Genomic DNA, 15,037 nt, shown 5'->3' with positions numbered 1-15,037 from the left:
TTATTTTTATTTTTCTTTTTTTAGCAGCTAAACAGTAAAGAATATTCTTATATTTGTGGTCATGAATTGTATGCATAATCTTTGGTACACAGAGAAAAATTACTTATAGCTTTCATGCAGATAAACAGTTGGATCTTACTTTCCAAAATAAGGTAACTTCTGAGTGAGATACAAAGTTGGACTAATCAATAATTTAGGCATTTTTTACTACATTTATATTTCTAATAATGAAATAATAAGCCCCCTCATCAGACTAATTAACTTAGGAATTAGTTCTCGCCAAACTGTGGGAATAATATACCTTAGAAAGCAGAACGGTATTCAGCACGCTGCTGTTGGAATTAACTATACACTGTTTACAAACAATTCACTGTATCTGCATGTGGAGTAGGACCACTTGTTTCAATTAAATAATACAAAACACTGGAGAAAGCAATGTCTCTGACTACATAGTCAGCATTTAGAAACAAACAGAAGCAACTGAGCTCTCTTCTGAGTAATTTTCAACAGTTGTGTTGAACAGTGGAAAAAATAAGAGGAAGAATAGGCTGAGATGAAAGAGGAGTGACTTTGAAAGCCTTTAAGGCTCTCAGCTCCCTCAGATTTGTTAGGATTAACTCTCAGTCACCAAGAACGCAAGCAGCAATGAGCCATCCCATATACAATATTTTGTATATAAGGAAGAAATTTGAAAGTATTTCAAGGTAAATTGTGACTGGTCATATTTCTTTGGCAAAATACCACTTTGCTCATGCAAATATCAGAAGTCATCAGTTGAGTGAAAGGCCAATATGGCCAAGTGTACATCTTTATAGCTGTTAGAATTTAAGACTTCTCATAGAATCTGCCTTCTGGTCATGAATATATATACTTTACATGTTGCATTTTATATGTTACATCTAGGCAGCAGAACAAAATGCTGTATGATAAGATTTGTGTAATTTTTGCAACTATTAGAGGGATTCAGACATTAAAGAGGTCATGTGAAGCAATGAAGTACATAATAATAGATTAGGTGTTTTTCTCTTTGCAGCATTCACAGCAAAGTACATGAAAAGAGTTTCTTTGTCCTGTGAGGGCTTAGCTCTCAGAAAATTAAAGCAATAAGTACTAAATGAAATTATTTGTGTTACAGAACAACCTTCCCTTTCTCTTCACAAAAGTCTTGTGGCATTATTCGTTATATTCTATCCTTTCTTATTGCAAAGTACGTCCTCAGGGTTGAATCTTTCATCACTGAAATCAATGAGAGATTTTCCCTTCAGTGGGAACATGATTAACTTCAACATAAAGGAAATGAGCTTCATGCATTTTATGTATTTAGTTCCTAAACTCTAAGTCTTTGTTTGGATCTGAAGTTGGATACTAACACTTTATAACTTTTGAAGAAATCTGAAAGAATTATTTGTTCATAATCAAATACCTAATTTTTAAGAGCAATTTTGTTTTCACTTGCTATTTATCTTTTGCTTAAAAATTGACCATGGAATCTGTTATATCAAATGACAATACTGTCATTTTGAAAAGGCATATGTAGAAACACATTTATAAACAGAAATAGAACAAAATTCAGACAAGAACAGAAGAAGTCTGCAGAGCATTTTTTTGTTACAATAAATAGTGTAATTCAGAAATGAAGGTTGTGCAGTAGAGGACAACCACTGTGAATTGAAGACCAGAGACTTTTATTGTGGTATTTCATACATGGATAGAGTAGCTATAATTGAGCTGAACACCCAAGCAAGAGGAAATTAAAAAGTAACGTCAACACAGTATGCACAATTCTAAGGGGAACCAATAGGGCAAAATTTTTCAAATGCACTTGAACTTCAGTTTGAAGAAAACTATAAAGGCACTTTGGAATGGTCAAGAAAGAGAAAGAGACACATTACTGCAAAAAATAGAACAACAAACTCCCTAAGGTGGTGATCTGCTCATTTAATTTGAAAATACTTTTCTTAATTTGTAAGTACAAAAAGTATACTAAAATGCCAGTGTAACATAAATGAAAAGGATGGTGAGAATAGAGAAATATTTCATGACTTCTTTCTATATCAGGGCATCCTGCCTTTTCTGTGTCAAGGCAAGAAAAAAGAGTATTTCCTTGCAAAACATTTTTGGGGTACTTCATTGTGAACTTTATTTCCTTTCAGGGAATCCAGTCCAACTCAGAAAGAAGTCAATGAAAAAGATTGTCATTGATTTCAGTGGGAATGTGGTCATAGCCAGAATGAATGTATCTCAGAGGCTAGCTGATTGCAGGGAAAACAAACAAACAAACAAACAAAAAACAATAAAGCGACATCAACAGCTTCTTTTACTTTTATATCCTAGAAATAAACCACATCGTGTGAGAAACATATATAAATTAAAATACCAAAGATGAAGCACAACGCAACTGCATTTAATGTACAGTAAGTGCACTGGGGAAACAGTGGAAATGAAATAAAGTATGTATGCAAGCTGTTTTCATGAATTTCAAACAGGTGAATTTACAAAAAATGCAAGAGGGAGAAGAGCACATGCATGTTTTTAAATTCCATTTTCTCACCAAATAAAGTATATGTGAGGGGAAGTATGTGATTTTCAAGAGTGTTCTTGTTACTCACTTCACATACATTTAGGAATAAACTTTGCACTTATGTTACAAGGGAATTTCAGTTATCTAAATGTTAATTTGGATTTTAAGAAGAAAAACAATTGATGTTACCTCTAAAGAAGAAAATAAAAAAGCACACAGAAGTGTGTTTCTGCAAATAAGGGACTAAAAATCATGTTGAAATAACAGTAATAACAATAACAATAATAATCAATGTTATTATAATAAAAATGTAAAAGTTTATGTTCATGCATCAGGGTTGAGCTTTGAAAAAACAAAAAATACCTTCATCTTCACCACGATCATTACTGGTTATATCATCTGCGCTTTTCTTTGTGTTGGCTCCTGGGATCATATTGAGGAGGAGAATAAAGGGAAAAAAGAGAATTCAAAAACAGCAGGTTCTCAAAAATAAAAATAAAAAAACAACTAGTACAAAAACAAAAAATGTAACAAAAATATCAAAATCTGTTACATTTGAATTTGAAAAACAAAAAAGATGCAAACTGCACATAAACATAAAATGTCAAGAAGAACAAATTGAAAATATTTGAAAAAAATGTATCAGTCTGTGACAATGCAGTTACTTCAGTTAAAAGTGATTGCTGCAAAAAAAAAGCAAAATTAATGCGCAATTAAAAAAGAATATAAACCAAAAAGGTATATTAAAAATTTTACGAAAATATGGTTTCTACATAAGAAATGAAACTGATTTAATTATGTTCTGTTGCCTTGAAGAGGCTTCAGTCAGTATCTTCAATGACTTCATGTTTTATTCATTCTTGTGAGGCTTTATTAGGAATTAACCTAAATCTTAAATGAAACCAATAGAAATAAAATTATCATTAAATCTTACACAATTTGAAAGGACCAAGAAAAAAACATAGTAGACTTCTTTAAAATTTAGTTTTCTTTCTCATGGGAGCAAAAAGATATTCAAAACAGAAAACTGAAAACAAAGAAGAAACACAAAATTGAGTCAATCCCAGACATGATTTTTTTTTTCCAAAAGTAGCCCTTGTTTGTATTATGCTACTCAAACTCTGTCGAAAACATAGAAATGGAAAACAGATACTTACCATGAGAAATAATTTGTGCTTTTTATTTACAAAAGAAAAGCTAATGAATAAATTTTAATCTGTATTTAATATATTTTCACAACACACTTTTGAGGCACACATACATGTATCCACACACACTGTAGCTTGTGTTTATGGAAGGTAGATGAAATAAGCCTAACCATTTTCCTCATCCCAATCCTTGGTCAATTTATCTGTTTTCTGACTAAAGAAATGGCACTAATCTTTCCATACTATGTTTCATTATGCTGTTATTACTCCGCTAGTAAGTGTTTTGCAATTAATAAAAAATAAATGTTATGCAATAAAGAATGAAATATGAATCAGAAGCTCTATTTCTATCTTTGTACAGAAATCAAATATGGCTGTTAGGCAAACAAAGTGGTCTAAGTCAACATTCTAGCAACCTTTTTTTTTTTTTTTTTTTTAATTGCCTTTTTTAGGGTCTGTATTTTCAAGCCAGACTGAAAAGGAACAATAAACTTGATTGACTTCGAATTTGCACACCAAGTGTAAATATGGCACATATACAGCAATGCTACAATATGATATTTAAACTATGAGCTTTAGATTTCTACATAGTTGTTGGTCATTTCACTCTGTCCCTTTCCTTCAAAAGCAAAAGCGTATGTTTCGCTGATTTGGCTGAACACAGGAGGGACAATTTTTGGAACAGGTTAATATAAAACTGAAATGTATTTAATTACAGAATATTGAGTGGGAATGTTGTTTCCTTACCTATTGTGTAATGCATTTTCATTTTTCTGTTAGTAACTGAAGTATATTTTTTAAAGTAAGTTCTTGTCCAGGATGTTGGTGTGAGGATTGCTCTTTTTGAGATATCATTTAATCAATATGTTAGAACATCAATATGTTCTAAAAGAGGCTTCTGTGTTCCTACCACATCGTATATTGTGCGTACTAGCCAGTACTCACATACAAGCCATATCAGTATGAATCTGCTTGAAGAGAACAAAAGTGTTATTGTTGGAATTATTTCAGAAGTATCAAAGACACATAAGATACTTAGGAACAGTTCAGAAAAAAATTATATTGACTTTTTGAAAATATAAGCTTGCAGAACTTTATTACAGGTAGGAAAGATTTGGAATTTTCCAAGTTTTCTGATTCTTTTAAAATGTGGAATAATTTATCCTGAACCTTCTGTAAGAAACTGTTAACCCCTGTGATAAGGGGAGGAAGGGGGGAAGGAGAATAACTAACTAAATAAATGAATAAGACATGCTACCCATGATTAGTGTAAAATTGCATTCGTGTCCTCAATCAAAAGAGACAGAATGGGAATGTGACACAGATTCTTCTGTGATGAAAATTCAGTTCACCAAGATGAACAGTATTTAGTACTTGCTCTACAGACCAGAAAGCCCTCCTCCTTGAGGCTTCTCTTGAGGGGGGTGCTGTGATGATAGTATTTTTTCCCCTATATAAATATAAAACTCACTGCAGCAATTTTAACCTTTGGATTCCCACACAATAGATGAGCATTATCACTGATTTATAGGATTGGTTATTCTGCAGATTAACAACTATTTATCTGTTTAATGAATATTTCCCACATAAAATATAGATGATAAATCTTAACAGTAATCCTGGAACCAGCAGAAGAGCACAGAAGAGTGCAGATACTTACTAGTGATGATCTAGTGCAATAAAGACTAAGTTTCAAAAGTGTCTCTGTTCAGATATGGAGATATTGGTGTGATACCTAGATATGTTCACAGAAGATTACATTTGTAAGAGCGCTGCATATTAAATGTTGAGTGATGTCAATTCCAAAAAGGCATGGCATAATTCCTCACTGAAGTGCGGCAAATATATTTTTTTAAGGAAATTTGCTTGGCCAATTTCTTATTGTTGCTTTTTTTTTTTTTTTTTTTTTTTTTTTTTTTTTTTGCAGGGGGGCGGGAGGGAGGGGATATATTTTGATATTATAACCACATATGTTTGCAAATGTGAGCCACTTCCAAAGTATTAGCAATCAGTCTAGATGAAACTGTACAGTATTTCATTTGGGCCACTTTATTTCTCCTTAAAAAGCTTTTTATGGAATGCAATTTTAAGCTTTAATTCAGCAAGCATCTCTCTTTTAAAGTATTTCATTCTGAAATTCTGTACTAATTGAACTTACAAAATTAATTAATTTCACTTATCAATGAATGAAAGTTGTTCCTGTATTATTAGATTAATTATGGATGCCCATATATCTTTACTGAAAATGAAGAAGTCATACCACTCAGTCAGTCAAGAGTTCACTGTCTCACATTCCCTTTTATTATGAATAAGAATCTCATTCAGAAGTAGATATTCTGGAGCTTTAGGTTTTCCTAAATATATTTGCAATTTGTGCTAAATCTTTCTCCTCTCAGATATATATCATATATGTGCAATGCATTCAGTTCCTCTGCATGCAGTTTACCAATGCATTTCAAGTACCCATTCTGAAGACTAATGACAGCAGAAAAATAGCTGCAGTGATAGCTGAAGCATTTTTTATTTTTTGTATTTTAAATGTAACTGTTCCACCTATCATATGGTAACCTTTTAACACCATGTAATTTTGAGAAAGCACTCAGTTTTCAGGAATCACACAGCACATTATGAATAATACTAATTAGGCCTCCCAGTTTCATACACTTACTCAACTTTCTCGAAAGCTCAAGCTCAATCTAGATGAATACAAGATTTAATTGCCATTCTTTCAGTGATATGTGATATGTCTATTTGTGCAGCTCTTTCAATAGATCTCTAAAGCTCTTGGTTTCCCATCCCAGGAGAGCTATCACAGTTTTACAGTCAGCTCAAGTCAGCAGTTCACTACTGTCTCAAGGGGGCAATAGGAAAGCAGAACTGTATTTTCTGCATTTTTCCCAGGACTGCTTTTTCGCCTTTATCTTGATTTTCATGTAGTGTACAAGCCATAAGTCCTTGGCTTGCAGCTATGGCCAAAACTTCAGCTACCTTTGTAAGTGTACCAAGAAGGTCTCATTTGGCAGCTGAAAAAAGATCAAAAGAGACATGTAGACATTTCAAATAAAAGTGGAGGAAGAAGATTATTGAGAATTACAGCTTGTCAAACTGTCTTAGAATCTGTCTGTGGATCATGTACACTAGGAGAGATCTCAAAGAAAGGCAATCAGCTCTTCATCTATCTCTACTTTAAAGACTGTTGATTTTGTATGAAGACATACACTCGTAACACCTAGATTTCAATATCCTTTAATTTTTGTCTATTTAATGAATACTGCCAATATGTAAGAGCGTTTATAAATGCATGCATATATTTGAAAAGTTTGTATGCAGACATACATTAAAAAACTGTATATAGTTAACAGAATTCCAGAAGGAACACAGGTTTATTCTATGGCCCTCTCACCCCACAAGGGTGGCATAATGAAATGAAAATCTGTCTATTTTTCATGCAAAAATTTAACCTGTTGCTGTCAACATGCGTAGCAACTAGGAAATTTGATTTTACTTTCTGAGATCAGAAGGATAAGGAATATATGTACACCCTGGAGCTCCCACATTGTAGTATAACAAAAAATATAAATAAATAATATTGAATTTGTGTTCATATACAGCACTTTCTTAATGGCTCCAGCTGCAATACTTGAAAAAAAATCACTAGACTTTCAGACTTCAGCAAGTGTGTGTAGCTGCATCAATACAGACAAGAAATATTTATTTTCAAGAAAAAGAGAATTAAATAACAATTTTGTGTCATGTTCAAAATTGAATGGGCAGAAATAAATTCCTCCTCCTTACAGAATTTTGCATTTCAGGCATTAGTGAAGATTACAAAGAAAAGAAAGAAAGAAAATGCTGTTTCACAGGCTTCCTTCAAATGCAGTTTTAGAGAACAAATAACAAATCTCCATAGAGACTTCTATAGAAAAGGATACAAAATCACAGATTGCAAAAGGTTTGCATGAAAATATGAAATTCTAATAAACTCAGCTTTGTACATTGTGTACAGTTTTCAACTTCATGATTACATCTGCTTTTGTTTCAGACAGATTGTTTGCATCTCTCTGTGCTTTGACATTTCCATGTATAGAGAATGAAAGCAGAATGAAAGTCATAATATTTAACAAATCACAGTACTCTCAATATTGTTCCTCATAAATAAAGACAGAAATAATGATTCCTCTATGTGCAAAATTATGTGTTTCTCACAAGCCATTTCCCAGGGCAACAATAAGTGCATTAAATTAGGCAGTAACTAAGATTGGCATTCTTTAAATGAGGCTATATCTTCCAACAAGTTAATGCAGGGCAGTGGGATATACTAATTGTCACACAGAGCAATTATGCCATTCCAAAACATTCCACAAAAGGAGGCAAGTACTTCTCAAAAGTAGGAATGTTGCATAAATAATTATTTATATATTCAATGTTAGTAACTAGTTCTGACTGATTGGCGTGGGGGTTATTTCCCTTACAAGTTTATTCCACATCAGTGAGTTATATTGGATCCATCTCACTGTAAAAAATTGTATTTATGCAGATTCCAGTATAGAGAAGATCTTCAAACTATCTGTACAAATGAAATGGGACTCTGATCACTGTTTCGGACCAAAATGAACTTAATAAATACAATTATTATTGAAGAGTTGTGTTGCTACAAAAACTTCTGTCTTGCTTTCACTCAGACATTACTATTCTGCATTCATGCTAGCAGCTGATTCCTATTTATACTTACTCCACATAAAATTCAAATTTTTCCACCTGTCAAAGTTTCCAGAGTTTCTGATGTATATTTCATGTTAGGAAAGTGAGCCATTCCTTTTAAGATTAATAAATATGGGTCTATGATATAGTTTAAAACTGGCATTTATTTTTTATATTTATTATAGTTACTAAAAGAAATACTATAGAAATCTATTTTGTTATTCTGAAAATATTTGCATTTATTTAAATTGTATTTATTCATTATGAAAAACATGATGAAACTAATCAGTTTCATCTTTCATTCTGTGCTAATAAATTTCTATGCCTAGTTCTCTTCCATCAGATTTTCATGAATAATTCATTGTGGCACATAAAGAAATGCTTAAAATCTGTAAGAGATTTATTTTAATCCACTGTAATTAAAAATGCTTTGAATAAAAAATACTGAAAATAACCCTTTAAAAAAACTATCTAGTAAATCAAACTTAAAGGTTATTACTTTTCCTGATAATTATTAATATAGAATTCTCTATTATTTTAGAAAATTAATAACTGTCATAGAAATGACTTAGCTACATATGTTCAGTAATATATTTTTCTAGGATCTTTATCCTCATTTGTTACACAATTACATCACAGCTAGTACTTAAAGTCTTCTAAATACACTATATTGTTTTGACAAAACTGGCTGTAATGGCGGAGAAGAAAGAAGGCTTTGTGCAGCCTGCTTATCCTTTCAGTGACCTCCAGAAGATAAGGGGAGTGTTTCTTGTGCTTCCACTGTAACTCTGACTGAGGACTGGACTGAGCCTGCCGTGCTTACTGACTGAATAATGAAGCACCTATTAAAAATCATAAATGTACCATACAGTTATTCAAATTAATTCAGACAGAAGCACTACTTTTTTTTTTTTTTTTTTTTTTTTTTTTTTTTTTTTTTTTCTGTACAAGCATCAAGAGGTACACAGTTTGTATGAAAGTGTGACAGTGACCTCAAACAGCTCACATTTCTCTGCTAAATTGGTGCACCTGATGAGGTGTGAATGTAAAAATGCTGTGTGCAATATTGCTATGTAACAGCGCAGCATTTGCTCTCACCTATCTCACCTTTCTCTCCAGTGAAGGCATTTTGCAATTCAAAACAGATATATACTAGTTTCTTGAATCACAAAACCTAAAATCTAACAGTTCAATATATTGAAATCTTTCAATATGCACCTTTTCCTTTTCTGTTAATGTAATTAACAGCTGGCTTTAAGCTGCCAAAACTCTTAAGAACATGAGCAGTTTTAAGCATATTAGCAGTCTTGCTGACTCAAAAGATAATACCATTATGGACCGTGATCAAGTTGGCTTCAGTCCTGTCTGAAGACCAAGAACATAAGCCTGCACTTAAGCCTGCACTAAAGATCACAATCGAGGAAGTCCCTCCAGAATATATAAATCTTATTGCAAATTTTGTCCAGAAGTATATGTAATATACCACAAGTGAGTGGCAAGTGAGCAGTTGTAAAATGTGGACAAAGTGTAATTAGCTGCAGAGGTGCAAAATGTTGTTAGTATTCTACTACAGTCCATTTCCAAGAATGTACAGCACCTAAAGTTGAAAGCACAAATTAACATTTGCTATTAATCAAATTTCCCAAGCTCAGAAGAAACTACATTTTAGCTAATGTTGGTAACTAGACTCTGCAGAAATAATTCAGTCGTGTTGGAATAACATAATATCACTTATAGGTAAATAACTTTAAGAGATAAAAAGGAACTCTTTTGTCCAATATAAATTAAATGCAAATGGATGTGTTATAAAAAAGTGAATATCAACCAGTTTTAATAACTGAAGGTAAATATTACACTCTTTCCGCACACAACTGAACTCCAATAATATATTATTGCATTTAACAACTGCTAGTGAAGTTGTGTAAATTCTCCTTTGGGGTGTCTGTAGGCACCACCAGAAGCTGAGAGATAATAATCAGATCTTAAGAATATCTATTGATGCAGCTATTTTAATTCTGCAGTTTGAGCACAAGCTCAGTTTGCAGCTGCCTCTGGAGAGTTCAAGAAATAATTATGTTTGTTATTTCACAGGATCCTATGAGAATGGAATTTTATTCCATTGTAATATATGACAGAATAGTTTTGACACCATATTCACTTCTAATTGTCTCAAACATCTTAGGTTTTCTCTGGGATTCATGTATATGTTAGTTACAAGAAAGTCTGTATAAGATATCCAAAGGAGAGACATGCTAAACTTCATTCAGTGCTCTTTTTAAAGTACATATTGTGGTGCCGCATGTACTGCCTCAGGTTTCTATAATATCTCCATCTAAACACAATAATGAATTAAATCCTGCTGGAATTAGCACAATCAAACCAACTAAACAATTATGCTATCAAACTACTAAAATATTAAAAGGAAGGTATAAATTAATATATAATATATTCTCAAAAATTCTTGGAAAGCTAGGTCTAAAGTGGATATCATTTAGAGCTTTTGAACTTGAAATATAAATATTTAATTATTCTAACACCTTCCACTAATTCCACACATGTAGAAAAGATTTCCACTCGAGTTGAATAGAGATGAAAATAGGTGTGAAAAATTGGAAAGGAAAACATTTGAACAATTTATTCATTGTTACTTAGTACTGAAAACATATACAACTTTGCCAAATAAAAATTAGTGTCTCCCTAGAGCTGTGAGAAAATATGAAGAGAAATAATGACTGCCAGAACTTCTTAATAAAACATATAGAAACAATGCATTTAAAGGAGAAAGCCTTGCATTCTATATTTTTTTTTTCTTTCAACAAAAATTGAAAGTCCTTCTTCAAGGATTCTGGAATGGACTGCCAAGGGAGGTGGTGGAGTCAACAACCCTGAGGGAGCCAAGGAAAGGCTGGATGTTGTGTTGAGGGACATGGTTTAGTAGGAGCTATTGGGAATAGGTGAACGGTTGGACTGGATGAACTCTTAGGTCTTTTCCAACCTTGGTGATTCTATGATTCTATGATTCTATGATCTTCAATATTTGGCCACTTATAAAAAGTGCAATTTTATCTAAATACCATGAAATTGTTTCAGAGTGAAACAAGGAGTAGATTACTTTTATTATGCTAAAATGCAGAAATGAAGCCTAATACTTCCAATGTTGGTTTTCTTGATTTACTTAAAATTTAGAAAGGAAGCAGAGTAGCTTGTAAATTATCGTTATGTGACAAATTTGTTAGACTAAAGCAAAAAAATAAAAAATTATCGTATGGTATAAGAACTACAAGATGTACTATATGTTAACGTATAATATTGTGTTGATTATATCAGTGTAATGTAATGTGACTTTACGATTTTGACTGAAGAGAGACAAGCTGAATTTTGTGTTTAAAGGGAATGATTTGAATCATACAGAATTGCATGTACTATGTAATATTGTATAATTGTATGTAGCAATTGCATGTATAATGTAATATTGTGTAATTGTATGTAATAATGAGAAATTATTTCATATCTTCTTTTTGTTTCTTGTAGCAATGCTACAGGCTTGGGGCAGAATGACTGGAAGACTGTGTAGAAGAAAAGAGCATAGGGATGTTGACTGACACTCGCATGAATATGAGGCATTAGTGTGCCCAGGTAGCTAAGAAGACCAATGACATCCTGGCTTGTATCAGAAATAGTGTTGCCAGCAGGAGCAGGAAGGTGATCATCCCCCTGTACTCAGTAAAGGAGAAGCTGCACCTCGAGTGCTGTGTTCAGTTTTTGGACATCTCACTACAAGAAAGTCATCAAGGCCCTTCAGAGACAGGCAATGAAGCTGGTGAGGAAACTGGAGAACTGGTCTTATGAGGAGCAGAGAACTGGGATTGTTTTGTCTGGAGAAGAGGAAGCTCAGAGCAGACCTTCTAGCTCTCTATAACTGCATGAAAGGAAGCTGTGGAGAGGCTTGGTCTCTTCTTCTGTGTAACTAGTGACAGGATGAGAGGGAATAGCCTTAAAGTCGTGCAGGGGAATATCAGGTTGGATGTCAAGATAAATTTACTCTCTGAAAGTGTGGTCAAGCACTGGAATGGTCTGTCCAGGGAGGTGGTTGAGTCATCGTCCCTGGAGGTGTTCAAGAAATGTTTACATGTCGTACTGAGGGATTTGGTTTAGTTGGGAAGTATTGGTGGACAGTTGGACTGGATGATCTCGGAGGTCTTTTCCAACCTTGGTTGGAAACCTATGATTCTATGATTCTTTGGATAAATATAAATGAATAGTTCTTATAAAAAAGAGCATATCAATCTTTCCTTCTTTTGGTTTTGTTAAGGAATATCATTGTACATACATTGGCATTTTTTACTGTCTCACCTATATTTCAGATGATAAAGGAAAAGTTAGAACTTAGTACTGCTTCTGTACTCAGTTGCAAGAGAGATCTAAATGCTTTTCATCACAACCAGTGTGATTTACAATTTAAAACGTACCACCTCTTCAAAGAAAATAAGGATATTGGATTCAAGTATAAAAGTGTAGGAATCACTGACAAAGTGAATTAGTAAGAGTGTCTAAAGATAAAACTGGCACAGCAGTCCAAACCATACCTGTCTGTATGTGTTTGTTACTCTGTCACTCGTATCAGTACTAAAATACAATTATAGAAACAAGAACACCTAGCACTACAGACAGCTTACCTACCACTGACGGGAAAAAGAACAAGGTATCACACTACAAAATAGTGAAAGAAAAAAAAAACAAACTCATCAAATGCCCCCAAGTATTAGTTTTAGAAACTAAAGTTTAGAAAACTTTAGTTTTCTCTTGAAATCAACAAAACGTTCTTTCTAGACATAAAGTTCACTGGCACAGACTCCACTTTATTAGTATGTGTATATGTGTGTGTATGTGTGTGCCATGATGTTTACCAAGTCTTCCATGCTGCTCTTAACATGCCATGCTCATACTTTTTAGCAGCATGGGAAAAGGCTGAGTATTTTCATTGCTTTGTGTTTTGCTTTTCAGACGCTATCACGAGTATTGCCAGAAAGCTGTTGTAAAACTGGACACGGAGATTAGAGGAAGAGAAAAGAAGAAAATTCAGTTACTGTTTTCCTGCAGAAATAAGAGCAGCTGTGAAATGGCTGAAATATTTTAGGTGTGAAAATTCTGTGTTTTGGTTGAATTTCAAGATAAATTCTGTAATAGATCCTCATACATTCAGAATAATGCTTAAATATAGTTTAACAGAAGCTTCTCATAGCATCACTTATGGGCGTGCTTTCATTTTGCACATTTTCTAAAATTTATGACACATTAGTTTTGGAATATGTTTAACTATTTCTAAAACAACTGTATGATGGGGCATTCTGTGGAAGTTCTATCTAGAATTCAGCATTTAATTAACGTTTTGCTGTCACCCACATTTTAAGTCTGATGGTATAATATACCTAGTGATCAAAGTGCACTACTATTCTCAGTTCTGTATTGCCTTTAACACATTTCATTTTAATACCTGTTCACAGATCTCTACAGGTTATCTTTCTTGCCTTTGTAATGAATTTCTGTGTAGTAAAAAGCAGCAATTCCAGAAACAACTTTTAATTTCTGATTCAAACTTCTTTGAAAATAAGTTCTAAATTCATTAATATAAATAGTATGGTACAAAACAGACTGTTAAAGTGGTTGATAACATTCCCTCTCTCAACAGTAGCTCATACCAAGAATGTGACATCATCTGATAAGTTCTTTCAGGTATTTCTTCATTTTGTTTTATGTTACTGCATCCTCTAGCACCATACTTTCTTCACAGCTTCCTAAACTGATGCAAGCCTTTGTTCCTTCTCTTCACAGTTTTACTTTATGATGCTTCTTTTCTTTTATTTTTTCTTTTTTCATTTAATTATACCTTAGTTTCACGTTTGGCTACCCATAACACATACTCTACTACCTTAGACTATTGAAATAATCTCATGCTGTCTTCAGTTATTGCCCATCTTTGGCAATTTAGTTGTAATTAATGATATTAATGTTATTTCAGTTTCTGTAATTTTGTATTTGTTAGTTTAAGTTTGTTCTTCAGTTATTTCTTCTCTGGATACACATTTTAATAAGAAACAATAGGATTATCTTAATTTATCTAATTGAACTAATTTAAGATATATACAAGTAAATTACAGTAACTCACATTTTGAAAAATTGAAGTGGCAAAAGAGGAAATGCTAGCACATATGTGCCTAGATATATTAAGAATAGAACACTACTGTATTCTCTAAAAATTATAAAGAATAAAACTGTTGATCTGTCAGAAAAGAAAAAAAAAAGTTTCAGTGGCTAATTAAAATAAGTTACTATAATAGATCAGTAGGAACAGATAACATTTGTGTTAAAATCATGAAAATCAAAGTTATTATAGCCTAAGGAAAAAAGCAAAAAAGAGCATCATAAATCATTTAAATACACTTATAGAAAATAATGCACAGGTATCTTTAAATTAAATTTAAAAAAAAAAAAAAAAAAAAAAAAAAAAAAACCATAGCTCTTCAACCTGCTAGAAATCATTAAGTATCCCTATAGAATAAATGATATAAGAAACATGTTGGTAAAATAAATCTGGGTTTTCAAAAAGTTTTTGATAAACTCCTTTTCATGGTAAAATATTAAGAACATAATGATACAAAGAAAAAGA

At 32.6% G+C, this 15,037-nt stretch overlaps 1 protein-coding gene across 4 annotated transcripts in view; it reads right to left on the bottom strand.

Moving 5' to 3' along the window:
• Positions 1-15,037, bottom strand: part of NLGN4X (neuroligin 4 X-linked) — a 153,369-nt gene that overhangs the window by 63,826 nt on the left and 74,506 nt on the right. For 3 of the 4 annotated variants that reach the window (XM_052705749.1, XM_052705750.1, XM_052705751.1), the window contains exon 4: positions 2,885-2,944. The exons of the other annotated variant lie outside the window; for it this stretch is intronic. In XM_052705749.1, the coding sequence (XP_052561709.1) occupies positions 2,885-2,944 (60 nt within the window). The remainder of the gene's footprint in view (positions 1-2,884; positions 2,945-15,037) is intronic. 4 annotated transcript variants of the gene reach the window in all.

The sequence above is a fragment of the Tympanuchus pallidicinctus genome, unplaced genomic scaffold (genome assembly GCF_026119805.1).
Source record: "Tympanuchus pallidicinctus isolate F22 unplaced genomic scaffold, pur_lepc_1.0 scaffold6, whole genome shotgun sequence".
Lineage (NCBI taxonomy): Eukaryota > Metazoa > Chordata > Aves > Galliformes > Phasianidae > Tympanuchus > Tympanuchus pallidicinctus.
The sequence above is the reverse complement of the archived record's forward strand: the minus strand, read 5'-3'. Positions and strand labels throughout refer to the sequence as shown.